The following is a 23,349-nucleotide window of genomic DNA, read 5'->3' as shown; positions in this document are numbered from 1 at the left end:
GTCACTGCAGCCATCTGAGTCATGCTTACTGAAACTCCCGGAGTTGTGGGTGGAGACAAGCCAGCCTTCCCATGCTCAGTCCAAATTCCTGACGCAGAGAATTCATAAGTCTCTTTCATTGATGGTTTTACACCAAGAAATTGAGGGTGGAGTGTCCCTATCGCACAAGGAAGCAGAACAGGATTTGGTATCTGCAAGCAGAGTGCTCTCTCAACGCATGAGACAGAACACGTGACATTAAGCTGGGGATTGAGCAGTAGGCAGAAGCTCAGGACTTGAAGGAAAGCAAAGAATGTGTAATTGGAAGCTGGAGGAAAAGGTATCTTTATTATGTAGCGGTAGGACATGTAGGAAAACTGTCACCTTGGCAAAGTGGAAAATAGTAAATATACCGTTTTGTATAAAATGAAATAAAATAAAATGAACTCATGGATCTGGCTAAGGCAGTTTTCAGGAAGTGTTGGAGGTGCTGCCTGGCTTCTAGCTGTGCACAATAAAAGGAGAGAGGAGAGAGTTGGTAAAGGAGCTACTTGGTTTTCAAGTAGCCATTAAGAGGAGACATAAGTGTCCCAGCCAGTTTTTCCACATTAAAAGTGTCTCAAGGTAAGAAAGATCCTCAGATCAAATCCAGGGTATTGGGGCGCCTGGGTGTGGCAGTCACTAAGCGTCTGCTTTCGGGTCAGGTCATCATCCCAGGATCCTGGGTTAGAGCCTCACATCGGGCTCCCTGCTCCGCGGGGAGTCTGCGTCTCCCTCTCCCACTCCCCCTGCTTGTGTTCCCTCTCTTGCTGTGTCTCTCTCTGTCAAACTAAGTCTTAAAAAAAAAAAATCCAGGATACTGTCAGGAAAACAGTCTCATGGTGAAGATGGGCCGAGGTGGACTGTAAAACCGTTTGTTAAGAATTCAGTTGGAAGCCCACAAAAGGCCTTCCCAAGGATGTGCTTTGAATATCCTCCCCGTCGGGGCGCCTGGGTGGCTCAGTGGGTTAAGCCTCTGCCTTTGGCTCAGGTCATGATCCCAGGGTCCTGGCATCGAGCTCCGCATCGGCTCCCTGCTCTGCTGGAGGCCTGCTTCTCCCTCTCCCACTCCCCCTATTTGTGTTCCCTCTCTCACTGTATCTCTCTCTGTCAAATAAAACAAATATATTTATATTTATTTATAAATTAATATTAATATTAATATAGTAATGATATATTAATATAACATATAATTGTATAATATTAATATATTAAATATATTTATAGTATCTCTCTGCAAATAAATAAAATCTTTTTAAAAAAAAGGAGTCATGTTGAGATTTCTAGGTGTTTGGATTTTATCTAAAAAGTGGATTTAGGGGCACCGGGGTGGCTCAGTGGGTTAAAGCCTCTGCCTTCGGTTCAGGTCATGATCTCACGGTCCTGGGATCAAGCCCTGCATCGGGCTCTCTGCTCAGCAGAGAGCCTGCTTCCTCCTCTCTCTCTGCCTGCCTCTCTGCCTACTTTGTGATATCTCTCTCTCTCAAATAAATAAATAAAATTTTTTTTTAAAAGTGGATTTATTAGTTGATACATAAGACACCCATGAGGTTTTTTTCAAAAATGATGTAATTCTGATACTAGTTTGGACTTAACAGGACATAGAAAGAACAAAATGAAAAGATGTTTTTGGATCCCCAAACTTCTATGGATAGAAAGCAGGCTGAGAGAACCGCTGTGAACAGAGGCTATTTTCTATGGCAAAGGAAGGATGACTCAGGACAGAACCCAAGCTGCAGGGAATCAGTCCCAGGGAACAGGATTGGACCCTAATCAAGAAACGACAACATGTGTTCAGCTGGATGTTAGAATCCTTATGGTCCTCTGGTCACTATGGTGAGTGTCACGTCCCATTCTTTATCAGAATGGTACTGTTGACTGCATTAAATTGTTCCTCCATTAAATTGCATTAATTGTTCCTCCATCAAATGCTGGGTGGTACAGTACAGCTAATGCATCTCCTCCATTTGTAGGTCTTCAGATCAAGAGAAATCACAAAGTCAAACCAAGACCTGCACCTGAAGAACTTACTTGCCCCTGTACCTGATTTGGATACTGGATTTAGATTCTGGATCTTGAACCTGAGCCCAGTGCCATAATAGGATAAGACTTGAAGGGGGGGAGATTTGCAAGGCGCAGTGTGTATTTTGCATATGGGTAGAATGAGTGTAAATACTTCGGTCTGAGAGTAAACTGTGGTGGTTTTTACAAATGGCTATAGGCTTTCTGACAAACCTCACACTGAGAGGTGGATTCCATCATTCCCTTTGAATCTAGAATGGTTCATGACTGCTTTGACCAACAGAATATGGTGGGAGTGATGCTGGGTGGCTCCCAAGATTGAGTCATAAGAGTCTGTGTGGCTTCTTGGGACACTTGCTCTCTTTCAGGACACTCTCCAGAACCTGGCCACCATCCTGGGAGGAGCCCACACCACATGAAGAGACCATGATTAGATTCTCAGGTTGAGAACCCACACTGAGCCCCAACTTTGAGTCTTCCCACCAAGGTGCCAATCATGCCAGTGATAAAGCCTCCAGATAATTCCAACCCTCAACCATGAAGTCACCTCGAACTATGACCGTCTACCTGGCTGAGACCTCAGTCTGCTCACAGTGGAGCAGAGATGAGCCGCCAGGCACCAGCTTAATTCCTGGCTCACAGAATCCATGAACACAAGAAAATGGTAGTTGTTTTACATCACTGAATTTGGGGTGGTTTTCTTATAGCAACAGAACACCCTCCTGCAGGGGGGTGTAGCCTCTACATAAGGAGATAGGAGGAATTGTTGGGAGCCATCTTACTGATAATCACCCACAGAGCTCTTTGGGGCTCAGGCTAGTTTAAGACAGACACAGTTTACTGTGGGGGTTCAAGAGAGACTTGCAGAATTCAGAGGCAGGAAGTAGAGTCAAGGTGCTTGAGGGCTAGAGCTGAAAATGGGGGCCTGCAGGAATTCAGGCTGTGCTGACCTGCTCTCTCTGGCACTGTACAGGTCCTCCTTCTCCAAGTGCCCTCCTTGTGGGAGCCTCTAATACGTCCTGGCCCCACAGTCCTCTAGGACCCTCAGTCCAGCTGGGCACACTGGCCGCTCCCATCAGAATTCCCAGCCCATGGAGGATTAGCTTGGGAACCAGGCCTGGCTGCCTTTGGCTCCCAAAGACAAGGCCAGGCAAGGTGGGGGGGGGGGTGCTCTGGCGGGGCAGGCATCCTATAGAAGCGCTCTCTGTATCGGTCATCTGGATGGGTGGGGATATTTTTGATCAGGAAGAAATAAAAAATGGGCATTGTTGGCTGGTAATTACTTTTTTGAGCCTTTCCTGCATGTCTTAGACAACTAACCCTTTGTCCAGTCTTTATTCCTCCTCCCTCCCTTCCTTCCTTCCTTCCTTTCTTCCTTTCTTCTCCCCTCTCTCTCTTTCTTTGTTCTCAAGTTGCTCCCAGGGAGAAGGGGAGTAGAGGATGAGTTTCTGACACTTTCACTGGACTTCGATGGTCCTTGGTCAGCAAAGCACTGGTCACCATACTGGGAGGAGCCCACACCCAGCATCTGGAAGCACACAGCACCACTGGGAGGCCCACAGTCAGTCACACAGGCACACATGAACGCACACATTCACAGGTGCACACAGATGGTCACACACAGAGGCACACTTTCATACTTAGACATACACACACACACACACCTGCCATCCAGGCAGTTGCTTCTTTTTTTTTTTTTTTAAGATTTTATTTATTTATTTGCCAGAGAGAGAGAGAGAGCACAGGCAGGCCGGGTGGCAGCAGAGGCAGAGGGAGAAGTAGGCTCCCCGCTGAGCAAGGAGCCCGATGTGGGACTCGATCCCAGGATACTGGGATCATGACCTGAGCTGAAGGCAGCTGCTTAACCAACTGAGCCACCCAGGCGTCCCCAGGCAGTTGCTTCTGATGAACACTGGTTCTGCCCTTGGCAGGAGTATAAATCATCTATAGCCATGTAACAAATTAACTCCAAACTCAGCGACTTAAAACAATTAACAGTTATTATTTCACATAGTTTCTGTGAATCAGAAATTTGAGAGTGAATGATCCTGTGAGATCTTGGCTTTAGGCTTTTCTAAGGGAGTTCTATTTTGGTTTTTGCCCCTTGTCCTAACCCCTAAGCCCTGCACCCTCTGGGATTCCAATGGAAATTTCCAGGTATTTAATAAATTCCTTGGTGAGAATTAAATACCAGACTCTGTTGAACTCTTCACTCAGCTTTTTAGCCTTCCAAATGATGCTTAGAGGAAAGCATCCTGGGAATTGTATGCAGTTAAGGAGTCACTCAAGAATTTAAGGGGAATCTTTATGCAGATTTTGAGGTTTATCTCTATTTGGCTATCCCAAAATTTCTGGATTTTTTCCTCTCAATTTAGAACTATTCTCCAAGGCCTGAAGCTCTGGCCTCTGTATCATCAGCCCATTATCTGCCTGAGATCTATTCCTCTGTGCAATTTTTAATTATTACTGGCAAGAGGATTAGTCTGATACAAGCTACCTGTACAGATACTTGGAATAGGTATTTGGGTTCTAACATCAAACAGTAATATAATAAGACATTACCTTAATGTCTTTAATGTGTTTTGGTCTTTGAAATCTTCCAATTTTAAGTGCTTTTTATTTTTTGTTGAGGTATAATTGACATATAATAATAGATTAGTTCCAGGCATATAACATAGTAAGTCGACATTTGTACACACTGTGAGCTTTCTACTTTTAAAATGGTATATAGGAGCACCTGGTTGGATTAGTGGGTTAAAGTCTCTGCCTTCGGCTCAGGTCATGATCTCAGGGTCCTGGGATCCAGCCCTTAATCTGACTCTTTGCTCAGCAGGGAGCCTGCTTCCTCCCTCTCTCTCTGCCTGCCTCTCTGCCTACTTGTGATCTCTGTCGGTCAAATAAATAAATAAAATCTTTTTAAAAATGGTATGTATACCCATATTTCTCTGGAACTCCACATGGCCTCTGGAACTCAGGATTTTACATGGATGACCCTAAGGAGTCAGAAAGTAACCTAGGACATCTCTTTATCTAGTGAGAGTCTTACACTACCTATTCTCAATTAAATGCCTTTCACAGTTCCAGAATTCTGCCTGTACCCTGTCATCCACCTTCTTTTTTTTTTTTTTTTAAAAGATTTTATTTATTTATTTGACCGGCAGAGATCACAAGTAGGCAGAGAGAGGGGAAGGGAAGCAGACTCCCTGCTGAGCAGAGAACTCGACGTGGGGCTCCATCCCAGGACCCTGAGATCATGACCTGAGCTGAAGGCAGAGGCTTTAATCCACTGAGCCACCCAGGCGCCCCTTCTTATTTTAGTGGGGACACATCCATGTAGCTACTGTCTTGTTACTTTTCAGGACTGGTAGGCAGAGATATGGGTGGACAGAGCACTCAATACAGAGTTCCTGGGATTGTACTCATTTACATACATTCACCCAACCAGATCCATGAGACCCACAGTGACATAAAGATGTATACAGGGGCATAGACTCACAAATATGCACACACTGATGAGCACTGTGGGTACACACAAACACACTGAGTGACAGACAGTGGAACATACACAGTCATACTGGACCTGTGATACCCAAACACAAACCAGAACTGTGAAGAGAACAGACACACACACACACACACACACACAGGTTTTCAGATTCACCTGCACAAGACATGTACACACTGCCACACACAGATACAAACAAACACACCTAGATCTGTAAGACCCATAGAGACACAAATACATACACAGGTTCGCCTATACACAAGGTGTATACTCGCATATTATCCAGCCCCGTAGTGCAACAGCCACTCACGGCTACCTTCACAGATTCACAACCAGGTTTGTGAGATTGAGGTGCACACAATCCCACAACCACTCAGTTTCCTGCCCTGGGGTTGCTATTGAATGCCTTTCCTGCACTGGGCACAATTTGCTGGTGCTAAGCGAAAAACCTGTGGCCAAGCCTACGTTGGGTGTCAAGGTGGGGGTTTGAAAGTTGCCAGTCTGCATCCCCTCTGCCCCATCCCAAACTAGCTCTCAGTAAGAAACTGGTAATGAACTTTCTCCTTGAATTACTCGACGGGGTTCAAATCCCCGTTCCGCCCCACATAAACACACACACACTGAGATACAAGCGCCTTTTGCAGCAATAGGTGCGAAGGAGAGTGGGGCGCAGCCAGAGCCCTTGATAACTCTACCGGGAACTACATTTCCCAGAAGGCTCTGCCATGCGGCCATTTACGTCCGGGCGAAAGGGCTTCTCCGGGACCTCGCCCCCCTCTGGAAAATGGAATCTGCGCCTGCGCGACGCAAAGGCTACCGGAAGTTGTAGTTCGCATCCGGTCCGCGCAGACGCACTTTCCCGCGGCGTTCGCCTGGGTTATCCTTTGTGGCAATCGGTCGGCTTTTGTGGGAGGCGGGTCCGCTTGCTCGCTCATCCTTCCGACCGTCCGTCGGTCTGTCCGTCCGCCTCGGGGCCTGTCTGCCAGCCACCCTGTGCGGCCGCTGGCTCCTGATGGCTGAGTCTGAGGCCGGCCCGGGTCCCGGCCCACAGTGTCCCGGGCGGAGTGGGTTACGGGCTGCGTGGGGCGCGGGCGATGGGGCGTGAGCGCAGCCTGGAGTGTGGGGCGCTTGCTGAGCCTGCCTGACCCCGACCTTGGAGTGGGGGGCCGCGCGCGGTGACCGTGCAGCAGGGAGTGCGTGTGCGACCCCCCGGGACTCCCCTTCAGGCTGTCCCTGAGCCCCAGGAGCAGGACCCGCGCCTCTGGGCCTGGCCCGGGGCCCTGGAGGCTGCAGAGCTGACCACGCCTCCGGGGAATGCTTCCGAGGGGCGCCATGGAGACCTATGCCCCGAAGCCCCAGGAGACAGGTACAGTTGGCTCTTCTAGTCACTGGGCCTGTGGACTTGCACTTGAGACTGACAGTGAGGTCAGGCTGGTTTCCCTAGCCGAGTCAGGCCTCCTGCCTCTTCACCGTGCACACCCGCTTGTTTCCACTTCTCCAGCATGCTAAAGAGGAAGGGAATGGCAGTTTTTCCTTCAGATTGTGCCCGATATTGGGGCTCGCTTCCCACCCCACCTTGCGGGGGGGGGGCGGTTTCTGACTCCTCTCTGGTCCAAGCCAGGGGTGGAGTGGGCTTTAGCTCGGGCATGCACCTGGTGGCTATGGGCTATGGCTAACAGCCCCTGTGACTCAATTTCTCCTCCCCAGCTCTGTCCTCTCAGGAGCCTGCTCTTACCCACAGAAAAAATCTAGAGGATAAATTGGGTCAGGGTCTCCCGGAAGCCAGGTCCAAGGTGAGTGGTTGTCTTTTCTTCCTTCTGAACATCTCGTTCTTTATGAAGAGGGTTGGCATTTTCCCCCTGCCCGGGATCTTCAGTCATCCAAAGACCCCTTCGCCGGGGCTTCTAATCTGGGGGCCTGCTGTCCCTTGCTCAGGAAGTTCTGGGCATGGGAAGAGCTCCAACTGAAGAGAGTCCGGGTGTGCCCTTGAAGGGAGTGTCCCTTCCAGCCTCCTTCAGCCCAGTGGGTGGGTCATTTGCCCAGCACTATAGCAGGAGCTCTGAGGAGTGGTTTTAATGGAACCCAAGCACGTAGGTGACAGCTCACATGAAATCACTTCTGTCATCTCCCATGCAGACCTAGGCGATGGTCCTCATCTGGGGGAGTTTTCTGGGGTGGAATCAGGTAGGGGAGTGAAAGTGCTGAAGGAAGGCTGTGTTGCAGCACCAGGGTAAGAGCAATGGCAGGGGGTGCATCCCTGTGTCCTTTTCCTCTGTGCAGTGACCCTGTAATGGGGATGTCAAGGAAAAACCTGGAATTTTAGAGGATCTGGGAGCCCAGCAAGGGAAGTTGGCCCTGGGACCACTTCCACAGCTAAGTAGGGCCCAAATCCCTCTTTTCACAGACTTTGGGTTTTGTTTCTCATTTTGTTGACCACCTACACCATCCTCATCCCTCACAGTATTTAAAAGGATACAGATGATAAGAGGAGTTTACAGTATTGAAAAAGTCTGGAGGGTTGAGGGTCCTTTGACTCAAGATTTTGTGAGTCTGTTTACCGCCCATTTGAAACGGGTCTGATTACAGAAAAATAGAAATAACTATAAAACACATTATGAGATATGGCTAGTTTCTGTAATGTGTTAGAATGCTCTGTTGTTCTAGCAAACACTCAGGAGACATGACAGTCAGATGTGGAACATGATCTTTGACGGGCCATAGATCAAAAAACTCAAAGGCGGTTTGGGACAACTGAGGAAACTTGAAAATGGATTTATCTTAGATCATCACTAAATTTTTTGGGTGTGATGATCCCACTGTAACTGGGCAAAAGAATAAGGTATTCAAGGTGAAGCCCATAGTGTGAGATGTCATGATGTCTGCAACCTACCTTCAAATGGTTCAGCAAAAAGTGCATGTGCATGTGTCTGTGCATGTGCTTGTGAGTGACTACCTCAAGGTATTACCCTTCTTGTGCATAGGTGTTATTCCTGAAAGATCAGCTTCCTAGATCCTTGAGTAACTGGTCCTCCTCTCCTAAGTACTCTTCTCCCCTGGCAGTCCCACTCGGACTTACAGTCAAGTGCTTTGCTTTCCTGGGACATCCCACGCAATCTGTTCTGACTTCCCCACTAGTTTTATTTATTTATTTATTTATTTATTCATTTATTTTTAAAGATTTTATTTATTTATTCGACAGAGGGAGAGAGATCACAAGTAGGCAGAGAGGGTAGATGGGGGAAGCAGGCTCCCTGCTGAGCAGAGAGCCCCATGTGGGGCTCAATCCCAGGACCCTGAGACCATGTGACCTGAGCCAAAGGCAGTGGCTTAACCCACTGAGCCACCTAGGCGCCCCTTCCCCACTAGTTTTATTGCCACAGATCTGCATTTGATTCCCATACCTACCTGCCCCTGGGATTTCTTTCCTATCCTACAGAATGAAGATGCACGGGACATGGGCTTCTCACAGGGCGAATAACCCCCCCACAGGCCAGTGCAAGGCTTAGATCCTACCCCGCCCTTGCCACTTGACACCCCCCACACCGAAGCCATGTAACCTCTGATAGCCCCCTTTCTCCAACCACATTCCGACACCTCTGGAGCTTTTTCTGCCCATGTTTTTCCTTTCCTCTGCCAATGCCATGACCATGATGCTTCATTCTTGCATGCCTCAGTCATGGCATGTTCTCAGCATGGGTCATCACCCCCACCTCCTTATCTCCCTGAAATCCAGTGGGGTTTTTGGATCACATTTATTGAGGTATAATTTGTATACAGTAAAGTTCTCCGATTTTAAGTAGAGGATTTGATGAGTTTTGACAAATGTGTACAGTTGTGTAACCAGCACCACAATCATAACCTAGAATGTTTCCATCACCCAAAAAGTTCCCTCATGCCCCTTTGGAGTCAGCCCTCTCCCCCAACTCCTTGGCAACCACAATTTTGCCTTTTTAAGAATTTCTTATGGAAATATATCGTATGTAGTCTTTGGTTTCTTTCTTTCTTTCTTTTTAATTTTTTTAAATTTATTTTCAGCATAACAGTATTCATTATTTTTGCACCACACCCATTGCTCCATGCAATCCGTGCCCTCTCCAATACCCACCACCTGGTTCCCCCAACCTCCCACCCCCCACCCCTTCAAAACCCTCAGATTGTGTTTCTTTTTTTAAAGATTTTATGTTTAAGTAATCTCTACACCCAATGTGCAGCTCAAACCCATAACCCGGAGATCAAGAGTCACTTGCTTTTCTAACTGAACCAGCCAGGTGCCCCACGTGGTCTTTGGTTTCAAATTTCATTTAGTGTAATGCTTTTGAGTTCATGTCTTTATGTGAATCAGTAGTTTGTTCCTTCCTTTTTATTGGTGAGTAGTATACTACTTGTATTAAGTTTATTAAGGTTGCCTTGCCAAAGTCCTATAGATGGCTTAAACAACAGAAATTTATTGTCTGGAAGTTCAAGATCAAGATGTCAGCAGGTTTGGTTTCTTCTGAGGCCTCTCGTCTTGGTTTATGAAAGTACCTTCTCCCAGTGTCTTCACATGGTCTTTCTTTGTATATGTCTGGCTCCAAATTTCCTTTTTCTTAATAAGGACATCAGTCTTGCTGGTTGTTGGCTCATCATAATGACCTCATTTTACCTTAATTATCTCTTTGAAGACCCTGTCTCCAAGTATAGTCCTTTTTCTGAGGTCCTGTGGGCTAGGGCTTCAGCATATGAGTTTGGAGGGGTCACAGCTCAGCACAAAACACCACTGTAAATGGGTATTTACAGTTTGTTCATTAGGGGACATTAGGTTGTTTCCAAGTTTTGGCTATTACAAGTAAACCTGCTATAAATGTTTGAGTACGAGGATAGACATGTGTTTTAATTTCTCTTGAATGATTATCTAAGTGGAATTGCTGAGTCAAATAGTAAATGTATATTTAATTAGCGATTTTATTGATCATTTCCAAGAGCCATCTTTTGGTTTCATTGATTTTCTCTATTGCTTTTCTATTCCTATTTCATTTATTTCAGATCCTTATTATTTCTTTACTTTTTTTGGTTTCTTAAAGTTGAAACTCAGATACTGATCTTGATCTCAGATTTGTCTAAAGACACCTTTCTTCTTTTTTCATGTAGCATCCCGTGCTATAAATTTTCCTTCTAAGCACTGCCTTCTACATCCCACAAATTTTGTATTGTATTTTCATTTTTATTCAGTTCAAAATAGTTCCAGTTTCTGTTGTGATTTCTTCTTCAACCATGTATGTTTTAGGAATGTGTTGTTTGATTTCCAGATATTTGGAGGATATTTTCTAGGTATCTTTCTATTACAGATTTCTAATTTAATTCTGTTGTAGGTAGAGAAGGAATGTTCTCTGATTTGAATTTTTTCAAATCTGCTAAGATTTATTTTATTGCCCAGAATGTGGTTTATTTTTGTAAATGTTCTGTATGCACTTGAAAAGAATGTACCTTCTGCTTTTGTCAGCTAGAGTGTTCTGCAAATGTCAATTAAGTCAAGTTGAGTGATGTGTTAATCAATTGTTCTGTAACCTTACATATTTTTTGCTTATGTGTTGTATCAATTATTGAGAGAAATTACTGTTGAAATTACCAAGTATAATCATGGGTTTGTCTATTTCTCTTTAGTTCTATCAAGTTTTTGCCTTATGTATCTTGAAGCTCTGTTAGTAGGAACATCTATATTTAAGATTGTTGTGAGCTCTTAATGAATTGCTATTGTGATTATGACCGTCACATAACTATGTAATGATTGTTATATAACAGCTTTTTTTGTCCCTGATGATGTCCTTTGCTTTGAAATCTGTTTTGGCTAATGTTCATACTGTCACTTCAGCTTTCTTTTGATTAGTATTTGCAGAGTATATCTTTCCCCATTCTCCCACTTCTAATCTACCTTTCTCTTTGTTTTAAAAGTTGATTTCTGGGATGCCTGGGTGGCTCAGTTGGTTGGGCATCTTCCTTTGGCTTGGGTCGTGATCCCAGGATCCTGGGATTGAGTTCCACATCGGGCTCCTTGCTCGATGGGGAGCCTGCTTCTTCCTCTGCCTGCTCCACCACTGCTACCCTCCCTGCTCGTACTCTCTTTCTGACAAATAAATAAGTAAAATCCTAAAAAATTAATTTAAAGTAGGTTTCTGTACCTGATGTATGGTTGGGTGTTAATTTTTAAATTCAATTTGACAATCTCTAATTTCCAATTGGAGTATTAAGACCATTCATATTTAATATAATTACTGATATGGCTGGATTTACATCTGCAATTTTGTTATTTATTTTCTATATGTCTTGTGTCTCTTTTGTTCATTTCTCCCTTAATGCAATTCTTTTGAGGTAAACAAATACTATTTTTTTTTAAGATTTTATTTATTTATTTGACAGACAGAGATCACAAGTAGGCAGAGAGGCAGGCAGGGGGGTGGGGAAGCAGGCCTCCTGCTGAGCAGAGAGCCTGATGTGGGGCTCCATCCCAGCACCCTGGGATCACGACCTAAGCTGAAGGCAGAGTCTTTAACCCACTGAACCACCCAGGCGCCCCCACAAAAACTATTTTAGTATACTCTTAGTTTCTCTGATTTTATTAACTTGTTTTTTCCTTTTAGTTGCTTTATTAGATGCTGGAGTGAATTTTACTTTATTGGGGAATTTCTTAAATATTTCAGGAATTTGTTCTAGGATGCGGTGAAATTACTTAGTATCAATTGGATCCTTTCAAGGCTTGCTCTTTTTAGGTTTTGTTCAGGTAAGGCCAGAAGGGCCACCTGAGTGCATCAGTTGGTTAAGCGTTTGCCTTCGACTCAGGTCATGATCCCAGGGTCCTTGGATTGAGCCCCACATTGGGCTCTCTGCTCATGGGGAGCCTGCTTCTCCTTCTACCTGCTGCTCCCTCTGCTTGTGCTCTCTCCCTCTCTCTGTGTCAAATAAAATCTTTTTAAAAAGGTGGAGCCAGAGAAATCTTTAGTCTTGGGCTAATTTTGTCAGACCACTGATGCGCTCCTCTCCTGGGGACTTTACCAAAAAGCAGGAGGACGTTCCTCTCTGGCTGGTCCGAACATAAACTACTCCCATACTTGTGTGAGTTTTCATAGTTGTTTTGCCTACTTCTTTCTCGTCTTTCTTTTCCTGATTTGGGGTTGTTTCTTCCCAGGCACATGCCTGTCGGTCCTCAGTCTCAAGTGAATCCAGAGATCTGAGTCTGTGAAACTCCCTCTCCTCTGGCATGTTGCCCTAGAGATTTAATCGCCTGGACTCTCTGAACCCTGTTCTTCTTCAGCTTGGTGAGACCACAGGCTCCTCTGGGTTCCACCTGCTCACACAGCAGTCTGGAAACTGCTTTCGGGTAGGAAGGGGTTGGTTGTAGGGCGCATTTTGTTTCTCTTCTCTCAGCAGTCTGTGTTCTGAGCTGCAGCTTGTCCGGTGTCTTGAAATCAATCCTTGTTTTATACATTTGGCCCAGTTTACTAGTTGTTTGAGGTAAGAGGGCAAATGTGGTCCTTGTTACTATTTTGTGTCTGGAAGCGGAACAGGAAACCCAGTTTTGACCAGGCTGCTGCTTCAGTCCTCCGGCCCACACTCAGGAGCTACTGTCCCTCTCTCCCGCCTTCCCTCTGTCCATCCTGCTGCAGAATACAAGGATCCGGACCTTGGAGTACCTGTCTTCCCAGTCTGGCCCACAGCGGCACCCCCTACCGCTCCTCCTGGGACGCCAGAGCTCCGAGAGCATGAAGCCTCAGGACACACACCTCAGCCACCTCGGTTCACTGTACTGCTGAATCCCAACTCACCCCATTTCTGTGCCCTTGGCCTCTCTGCTGTGGTCCACCCCTCCTCGAATGCCTGAGACCATAGATATTCCTGTCACGATTCTGGACGCGGCCCAGTCTGCTCTTTGTTTTCTCCCTACTCATCGGGTGGGGCGGGTTTCCAGCTTCTTGGTGTGCGCAGCCAGTGGGTAGAAGATGGTAAAGTGCGGACTGACAGATGCTGGGTCCTTTCCTTGGTACCCAAGACTGGCATACCCAAGACTGGCATACCCCACTTCCTTTTCTTCTCGACCCCAGGGGGCCCCACTGCTCCCAGTCCTTTCGCTAGCTGGAGAAACTAAGGCTTGGGCAAATGAGGTGTCTAGACCAAAATGGTACAGCTAACTGCTGCTCTGCTTTTAATTCCTTCTAATTCGATAAGTAATTTTTAAAAAATTTATCAAGCCGGTATTTGCTTTGTAACAAAGTCCCACAGTACAGTCTATCACTAATCTCCTCTCTTCCCCGTACCTGTGGTCACAGTCCCCTGAGGCAACCAGTGTCCCCAGTTTTGACATTGACTCCCACACCTCTCCCCTTGTTCTCATACTCAGACTCCAGCGTACATAGGCTTAAGCATGTTGTCTTAAAAATGGGATCATACTGTATACATTCCAGTGCTGTCCTGTGTTCAAGTTGACGTGTAATTCACATACCATAAAATCCACCCTTGGCAAGCATCCTGTTCGGTGGTTTTGAGTGCACTCATGTAGAGCAGCTGTCACCACAGTCCATTTCCTTACCCAAAAAGAACCCCCGTGCCCATCAGCAACCACTCTAGCTCTCAGCAACCGCTCATTTGCTTTTTGTCTCTCTCTATTTGCTTATTCTGGGCATTGCACATAAATGAGATCATATAGTACGTGGCCGCCTTCTTCTGGCCTCCTTCACTTAGTGTAACAGACAACGCATGTCTTTGGCTTTGTTGGTTGGTTGGTTTGGGGTAAGTACAGTGCTGTGATATCATGCCTTGCATTTGCTTCCTTATGTGCAGGAACTTTTGTTTCTGTATTATAAGGACCCCAAAGAGTGTAACAGTTCCCACTCCTGGCAAAAATGCTTCCCCATGGCTGAGATCCCAGGTTTTAATTGGTGCTACTCTGATGGGAAAAACACATGACCTTATTTTTGTTTTGATTTCCATTTTCCTGACAAGAAATCATTAGTCTTTGTATAGTCTGTCGGAAATTTGCATTTCTTCCTCTTTGAGTGGCTTTTTCTTTTTTAAAAAATGTTGAAACATTTAAACAGAATAACAACTTTCTGTGCACCTGTTTTGCAAAATTAATGTCTGCCTTTTGTCATATTTGTTCCAAATCTTTTTAAAAAACAAAACATTGTGGGTGCCTGGGTAGCCCAGTGGGCCCCTGCCTTCAGCTCAGGTCATGATCTCAGGGTCCTGGGATCGAGCCCCGCATCGGACTCTCTGCTCAGCAGGAAGCCTGCTTCCCCCCACCCTCTCTGCCTGCCTCTCTGCCTACTTGTGATCTCTCTCTGTCAAATAAATAAAATCCTAAAACAAAACAAAACAAAACATTGCAGGTAAAGGCAGGATCTCCCTCCTCTCCCGCCCTCCTCAGTGTGTGACAGTTTCAGAGGATGGTGACTAACTGCAAATACCATAGGGCACCTGCTGTCTGCCAGGCCCTTGGATGAGCACTTCACATGTAGTAGTAATTCATTGAATCCTCACTGTGATGCAATGACATGGACGATTAGCAGATGAGGCAACTGAGGCATCCTCAACTCATAGCTAGTAAGAAAAAGATGGGGAGCCCACCTGGGCCACTAGGCTCAGAACCTGTGCCCTTGTCCAGCAGACAGCGGAACTAGATGCACATCGGAGTATTTGTAACCTCCACGCGGGACTGCTGGGCATCATGCCGGGCATGGTTCCCCTCAGGCTGCCTTTGTAACCACTCCTGTGCTCCCAAGAGCTCCCCATGGCCAGGTTCCTCTGCCGTGCTCATTTTCACTGCTGCACGGTGTCCTGTTGTATATTCATCCCTCCTGATGGACATTCAGCATGTTTCCAGTGTTTTCTCAACCACTCTAGGCTGGGTAGGAATCTCACAGTGGCCTTTCAAGGCGCAGGGAATACATACTGTCAGCTTTTGCTAGTGATAGTAGAATATGTTTTTCTTTCCAAAATGGATGTTCCCCTTACACCTGTCCAGAGGTGTAAGACCATCCCATCTCCCTGTGGACCAGCCCACACTTGGTATTTGCAGGCTTTAAACATTTTGCCTCTCTTCTGTATGCAGAACGGTATCTTTCTGTTTCATTCCGTATTTCGGGATGTCTGGTATGATTGTCGCCTCACGGGCTTAGTGATTTGCCGGTCTTCTGTGAATTGTCTGCTTATATGCTAGGCCCATTTTCTTTTTTTCTTCGTAGTGATTTGTCAGTGTTGCCTGCAGAAAACATGAGCTTTCAGGGCACTGGGGTGGTTCCATCAGTTAATAAGCAGCTGCCTTGGGCTCGGGTCATGATCCCAAGGTCCTGGGATCGAGTCCCACACTAGGCTCCGCGCTCAGTGAGGAGTCCACTTCTCCCTCTCACTCTGCCCCTCTGCTCACTCGTGCTTTCCCTCAAATAAATAAATAAAATCTTAAAGAAAAGAAAAGAAAATGTAAACTTTCATGGAGCAAATGTAAATCTTCTCCTCCTGGTTTCCAGGTTTGCTGTCATGCCAGCCGGGGACTTGGAATTGTCTCCCAGAAGCCTCCACGTTTAGATCCTTGCTGTAGCTGGAGAGTTGTATTTTGTGTGTAGTACAAAAAGGGGCTTTATCTTTCCTCCTGTTTTAGGTTGGCATTTGTCTTAGCTCGGGTTGCTCTAACAAAATGCCAGTGACTTGGCAGCTTCAACAACAGAAATTGATTTCCTCACAGTTTTGGGGGCCAGAAGTCTGAGATCAGGGGTCCAGTCGGGGTCCAGTTTGCTGCAGCTCAACACCTGGCTCTCACCGTGCTCTCAGGTGGTCTGTCCTCAGAACTTGCAGTGGGGAGAGAGATCTCCTTTGTCCTCTTCTCAGAGACCACCAGGCTTGTCAGATCAGGGCCCACCTTTATGACCCCACCTAGCCTCATTTACCTCCTAAAGACCCCGTCTCCAAACACAGTCACGCCGGAAGGGAGGGCTTCCACATAGGAATTTCAGGGGGACATAGTTTAGTCTGCGGCAACATTGAGAGCTATCTAAAAGAACACTTTTAGAGCTAAAGGTCAAAGCTCTTGTGACCCCAGAGGATGTCCCCTCTCTTCCCAAGACTGTCTGATAGCCATCTCAGGGCTTGAAATTCCACACCCCGGTGTATAACCACGGGTGCTGATGCAGACCCAGGGTTTCCAGAGAAATGTGGTGACCCCTGGGAGCTTGGCCGCATGCCAGTCACTCCCAACAAACAGGGAGATGGGAGCCAGGCCTCCCCTGTTTGATTTATTCTTCATTCTTATGTCTAATGTCGTGCCTTTTCTACGATTTATGCCAGACTCCCAGGGCACCCACATCTTTGAAGAGCGAACCACCCTTGCCACCTTAGGTCGGCACCCTGATGGGTTTTGAGAGCTTATTTGCTGGCAAGGGGGACCCAGGGTGGGATTGGAGTGTGGAGACCAAGAGGAGCATTGGGGATGGCAACCTGGGGACTCTAGAGTGGGTGAGGAGCCCTATCAGCAGAAGAGCCTGGGGTTCTAGAAGAGGAGTGCATGCAAGTGTCAGTGACCCCTGCCGGGGAAGGTGGAAGCAGGTCAGTACCTGGGTTCAGGGAGGACAGGGGAGCAGGGGCCCCGTGGGAAGGGTGGGAAGCAGACAAGAACCGAGAGTGGCTCCCTTGGTCTCTTGCTAACAGAACTTGCTGATAAGTATGGTTTCCTTCCTTAGGGTGTGATAATGGCTTCCTCTCCAGAGTAGGGTCCTCTTGCGATGGTGAGATTTCAAGAGGGCTTCTGGGTTCTTTGTACTATTCTTTCGGGTTATTAAGTTTGACATTCTTAACCATGGGAAGCATAACATTTTACCCAGAACTTAACAGCAGCCTCCAGCCCAACAGGCACCTGGACCCAGGCTGGCCAGGTCGCTTGGCCCTCCCAGTCCAGAAGGCCAGGTCTGCTTGGCGATTCCTGGCCCAGGCATGCTGTGTATGTGGGGCTATATGATAGATGGGGCCCCATAGCACCTTCCATCCTCAAGAGAGGGTCATCAGAGGTTAACCCTTCATCCCTAAGGTTCTCAATTGACATGTGGCTTGCTTGGAACCATGAACACAGTCCAAATCATTCCTGTCCTGGGTGAATGAGAATGTGCTTGTCCTTCCAGGAATCAGTGACTTTCAAGGATGTGGCTGTGGACTTCACCCAGGAGGAGTGGGGCCAGCTAGACTCCCCTCAGAGGGCCTTGTACCGTGACGTGATGCTGGAGAACTACCAGAACCTTCTTGCCCTGGGTAAGACAGTTCCTTGAAGCCCAGTGTGCAGTCTGGCCACTCTGCCATGCCACAGGTATTACCAAGCCTCCCTGTGGTACCAGCCCTGGTGCTAGCCCTGCAGGATGTGGGGGGTGTGGCCGCTACACTCGTGTTGGGGCTGGACAGTGCATGTCACTGTCAGCATCTTTGCCTGAGGTGGGGCTGGTCCCGGAGTGGGCCAGAAGAGAGGGAGGGGGCGGACAGGGGCCTGAGAGCCCAGCCTGCCTGGAACTTTCCAAGAGAGACTTGGCGGGGGGGTTTCAGTACCCATGGGGTCCTCAGAGCACACACGTGAGTTTGGATTCTGCGTGTTAGAGGCCCCCATCCCTGGGGATGGCACACACCTCGCGGTGCTGGGTCACGGACAGCCATGCTCTGGGGAGCTACAACACACCTCTTTCTCCCTGCAAGCAGGACCCCCAGTCTGCAAGCCGGATGTGATCTCCCACCTAGAACGAGGCGAGGAGCCTTGGTGGATGCCCAGAGAAGTCCCTGGAGGGTCTTGTCCAGGTGAGTGGGGGACACAGTGGAAGGATGTGCAGACTCCTGCCTCCCAGGACCACCCCCCAGCCCGCCTCCTTGTGGTCCTGCTTCCCTTCCTTCCTTCAACACACACAGAGGACCAACTGTGTTGGGAACCATGCTGGGAATACAGTAGTGAGCAAAACAGGCAAAGACATCTGCCTTCGACGGGTGGGAAACAGAAATCATGTCCATGTCTCTGGAATCATCTCCCAAGTGGCACTTGTTGGATGGACAGAGGTGGGGAGTCTGCTTGGACCTGGGGTTCAGGGCCTCCCTCACCAAGAAGAGGGCACAGTCAGCGTGGTGGTACGGGGAGGTGGGGATCACCATTCACAGAGGTGGCTCTGAGGGGGACGGCCCTCCAGGGATGTGAAGCTGACAAGAGACAATTGAGCTTTTAAAGAAACATACATCTGTGTCAGGGCCAGAGCACACACTTACAGTGGAAGCGTTCAAAGGAAAAACCAAAGAGAGACGGTCTGAGGGCATTCTTTTCCCTGCTGGCACCAGGGAGAACTTAGATGTAATTACCGTTTCTGGATTGTGTTTACCCCGTGTTCACGCCTAGCCCCAACCCGATTCCGACACACAGCAGTATCAGTCGATGTCTCAATAAGTGAGTTCTGTCCAACTGCCAGACCCCGTGCGCCCTGCTCTGTCCCTCGCCCCCTGGCTCGGTACGGAGCTCCCCGTCTCCTTTCCTCCTCCCCGCTCGTGGGCTTGTGGCCCATCGCACTCAAGATGCATGCCCCTGGGCTCTGCCTCTCAGGTTCTCATGCGCTCTGGCGGTGGCGTGCCCTCTTCTCTCTGTGTTTATCCAGACCCCCATCAGACCTCAGTCTGGACTCTAGTGCATCGCCTCCGCCAGCTTACAGAAGATTGCATTTCCCATTTCTTATAGAGGGGGAGCCCGGGCCTGGGGTGAAGGACAAGTCATGTCAACAGCAGGGTGTTTACAAGGAAGAGCCTTACCAGGAGCCGATCACCAAACCACTGGGGAGGTCCAGCGTCCTCAGCTCCAGCGGCAACGAGTGGGCCAGCGAGGGCCTGGCGGCTGCTCCAGGGAAAAGCAAGGCTGTGTTGCAGAGGCTAGCACCGGGCAGCTCGGGGGACATTCCCCCAGAGAGGCGCTGGCACAGCTGCAAGGCATCTGAGGATTTCCCCGCTGGGTGCACTCTCTTCACCCCTCAGACCATTCCTGCAGAAGGAGACCCTCCTGACAGGCCCACCGCGAGCTTCCAGTCTGGTGGACGGAGAGGGGGCCCGGGGAGAGACCCCAGCAAGTCCAGTGACCGCGGCGAACACCCACCCTCGAGCGGGCGGCGGGGAGTGGCGGCGGGGGACGGCCTGTTCGTGTGTGGCGAGTGTGGGAAGGCCTTCCGACAGAGCTCATCACTGACGCTGCACCGGCGGTGGCACGCCCGGGAGAAAGCCTACAAGTGCCACGAGTGCGGCAAGGCCTTCACGTGGAGCACCAACCTCATCGAGCACCAGCGCATTCACACCGGGGAGAAGCCATTCTTCTGCAGCGAGTGCGGCAAGGCCTTCAGCTGCCACTCGTCGCTGAACGTGCACCACCGGATCCACACGGGGGAGCGGCCCTACAAGTGCAGCGCCTGCGAGAAGGCCTTCAGCTGCAGCTCGCTGCTCAACATGCACCTGCGTGTGCACACGGGCGAGAAGCCCTACCAGTGCAGCGCCTGCGGTAAGGCCTTCAACCAGAGGACGCACCTGACGCGCCACCAGCGCATCCACACCGGCGAGAAGCCCTACCAGTGCGGTGCGTGCGGCAAAGCCTTCACCTGCCACTCGTCCCTGACCGTGCACGAGAAGATCCACAACGGGGACAAGCCGTTCAAGTGCGGCGAGTGCGGCAAGGCCTTCAGCAGCCGCTCACGCCTCACCCTGCACCAGCGCATCCACACGGGCGAGAAACCCTTCAAGTGTGGCGAGTGCGGCAAGGCCTTCAGCTGCCACTCCTACCTCGTCGTGCACCAGCGCATCCACAGTGGGGAGAAGCCCTTCAAGTGCAACGAGTGTGGCAAGGCCTTCAGCTCCCACTCCTACCTCATCGTGCACCAGCGCATCCACACTGGCGAGAAGCCCTTCGACTGCAGCCGATGCTGGAAGGCCTTCAGCTGCCACTCGTCGCTCATCGTGCACCAGCGCATCCACACCGGGGAGAAGCCCTACAAGTGCGGCGAGTGCGGCAAGGCCTTCAGCCAGAATCACTGTCTCATCAAACATCAGAAAGTCCACTCCGGGGAGAAGTCGTTCCGATGTAACGAGTGCGGGGAGATGTTCAGCTGGAGCACCCACCTTGCGGAACACCGGAGAAGACACAGTGAGGAGAAACCCTTCACCATTGAGTTTAACAAGCACTTACTGAGCACCTACTATGTGCCGGGAGGCCTGCTGGGCACAGGGGACGTGGGTGTGAGCAGTGTAGACGCAATGGATGCCCTAGACGTGGCAGAGCTCCTGTGTGCCGTGCAGCCCACAGCCGGCAGGACATCCCCGCTGGGCAGCAAGCCTGGAAATTAGTGTGGCATGCCCGCCCCTTGGCCTTGCTCCTTCCCCAGAAAGGGGAAAGCACAGCAGCTGAGATACATACAGCCTACTCATGCCTCTGGTTTAGAGACTGGCCCTGCTGCCTGTGTCGATGACCCACGCACTGGTACCACTCTCTCAGAAGTCATCACCACCCCAGGAAGTGCTCCACTGTAGGAAAGAAGAGCTGAGGGCCATCTGAGGGTGTCCCATCAGCCTGCTTTCCTTAATGGGCTTGCAAGACACTGGGTCTCTCCTGCAGGCAGAAAGAAGGTGTATTGATCATTGTGTCCTCGGACGGGCTCCTGGTAGGATCTCGATCAGGAATTTCCTTTGTATGTTATGTTTAGAAGGATAATGATAATAATAAAAACAAACAGAAGAATTATTAACAGTATTCCAAGTGAACATTAGTATATTCCAGGAGGGGAGAATGATCTCAAATTGTGGGGGTTTAGGAAAAGGCAGATTTCCTGGACTCACCTCCCTGCAGCAGCTCTACAACAGTCTTCTGGTAGCGACAGCTCTCCGTCTCAGGAGCACAGCCCAGCTTCAGAGCAGCCAGGTCCTGATGTGCCAGCATCGAGCCTGGCCATCTGGTCCCCACTGGGAAATGGTGAGCACACAGATGGATGCTCGGCGTCCATCCAGGGCCTGGTGCTGGGATAGATGTGTCTAGAAGCTCACCTTCTCCTCGAAGGGCTCTGCTCCAGGGAGTTCAACCCGCTGGCTCAGCCCTGTGGGAGGAAGCCCTCCACGGGACCTGTGCCCATGCTCTCTGCAGAGGTGGGTGGGCTTCATCTGGAATTAATGTTCCTTCCGCTCAGTCCTAAGCAAGTCTAAGCTGCTTTCTCAGTGATAATACTTTACATTTATATAGAGAGCTATAGTTTCTGAAGTGCTTTTTAGTATACTTTTTAAATTATGGCAGCAAAATAACCACATTTCAGGAAATGTGGAAGTCAGGAAAAAGGCCCCCCGTAATTCCTAATAAACTGCATTTCGCACTTTGATACATTACCTTCTGCTTCTTTCAAAGTGGATTTTTACATTACTGCAAACATAGTGTATACATCATTTTAATATTTTTTTTTCCACCTAGCTGCATAGCAGACTTTTTTCTCCACATCACTGAACTGTCTGGAGTTGTAATTCCCAATGGAGGCATAGGATTCTATTATATGTTCTTTTGTTGGATGTTGAAGTTATTTCCATGTTTTCACTATTATAGATCATTTCACTGTTACGAACCATTCTTCACAGAGCATCTTTTTGCATTATACTCCTTTAGCATTTTCTTAGATTTCTAAAAGCGAAAGTTTTGTGATAAGGAAATAACCTCAGGAACCATTTTTTATATGGTTTTGGTGGTGTGTAAAGTCATACCATTTCATTATGAAGAGATCAGCCAGCAATAGTGCTCAGGTGGGAGCATCCCCTGTGCCGGGGAGACTCCAGCTCAAAGCTGGGTGTCCAGACAGTCTTCATTCAGGTCACGGTGACCACACAGTGGTGCTCCCGGACCCCTGCCACTCCACCACAGCCCTCCAGAGTGTGCAAGCGGCCTCCCAGGGCTGCATCGTGGCCATCATAGACCCTACGTGACAAGTAGGAAAAGTCCTATTGCACAGCTGCATTTGTAAAAGACAAATACAATCAGGGCTTATTTCGTCATCATCACACTCTCCTTCTAATTTCAAAAGAACTTACAGTGAAAACATCTCTGCAGGGCCCCGGACACCGCAGCTGCCGTCAGCCCTGCAGTGAGGACTTCTGTGTGCTCGGCTAAGTGGCGGCTTATCATCTCCGTACTTTGCACCTTCAATGGTGACTGAGGCTGAATATTGAACATGCTGTGATTCTTGGTCTTTTGTCTTAAAAATGATTTGAAAATACCCTTCCCCCTCTTCATTGGAGACTTGATGTTTTTCTTTCATTTACATGTAAACTCTTTTTTTCCTGACTATAAAAGCAATATATATGTGCTGAAGAAATTTGGAAAAATAGAAAATAGTAAGAAAATACCCCTTGGTATCAGTTCATAGGCCACTGCCAGAGGTACACTTACTTCTGTTTTTTTTTTCTGTGCTCATATAATACACCTTTGCTTTTAAAGCAAAACTAGATTCATTCTTTGGGTGTTATTTCTGTCTTTTTCCATTTAATGTTTTATGATGAGCATTTTCCACAGTACAGAGTATTTTTCAGAAACATTGATGTTCCCATTATGGCATGATTGATCTATTCCTTTATTGTTGAACATCATTATCTGTACTTATAAATAATTCTGGAACATAAGCCCCTTTGGCCCTTCAATCATTTCCTCAGAATAAATTCTGAGAAGTGGAGTTCATGGGGAGAGTTCACAAACCTTGCAAAGCTGTTTCTAGGTCGAACCCAGCATGACATTCTTAATTCTCCCACATGGGCCCCAAGAGCATCCTTTT

The 23,349-nt window shown here is 48.3% G+C and overlaps 1 protein-coding gene across 3 annotated transcripts; it reads left to right on the top strand.

The window, feature by feature from the left end:
- The first annotated feature begins 6,377 nt into the window (after positions 1-6,377).
- On the top strand, positions 6,378-22,813 carry ZNF74 (zinc finger protein 74). Of its 3 annotated transcripts, none has more exons than XM_004742580.3 (5): positions 6,378-6,911; positions 7,253-7,338; positions 17,680-17,806; positions 18,242-18,337; positions 19,254-22,813. In XM_004742580.3, exons 1-5 carry the CDS (start codon positions 6,860-6,862, stop codon positions 20,894-20,896), a joined length of 2,004 nt encoding a protein of 667 aa, XP_004742637.1. In that variant the 5' UTR covers positions 6,378-6,859; the 3' UTR covers positions 20,897-22,813. The 3 variants fall into 3 exon arrangements, with proteins under 3 accessions (XP_004742637.1, XP_044921232.1, XP_044921233.1); XM_045065297.1 differs by having other exon boundaries at positions 18,239-18,337; XM_045065298.1 differs by lacking the exons at positions 6,378-6,911; positions 7,253-7,338 and having other exon boundaries at positions 17,722-17,861.
- The last annotated feature ends 536 nt before the right edge of the window (positions 22,814-23,349 follow it).

The sequence above is a fragment of the Mustela putorius genome, unplaced genomic scaffold (genome assembly GCF_011764305.1).
Source record: "Mustela putorius furo isolate JIRA1106 unplaced genomic scaffold, ASM1176430v1.1 tig00003858_pilon_pilon_pilon, whole genome shotgun sequence".
NCBI classification, from domain to species: domain Eukaryota; kingdom Metazoa; phylum Chordata; class Mammalia; order Carnivora; family Mustelidae; genus Mustela; species Mustela putorius.
Note: the sequence above shows the minus strand (reverse complement) of the source record. Positions and strands in the feature narration are given on the sequence as shown.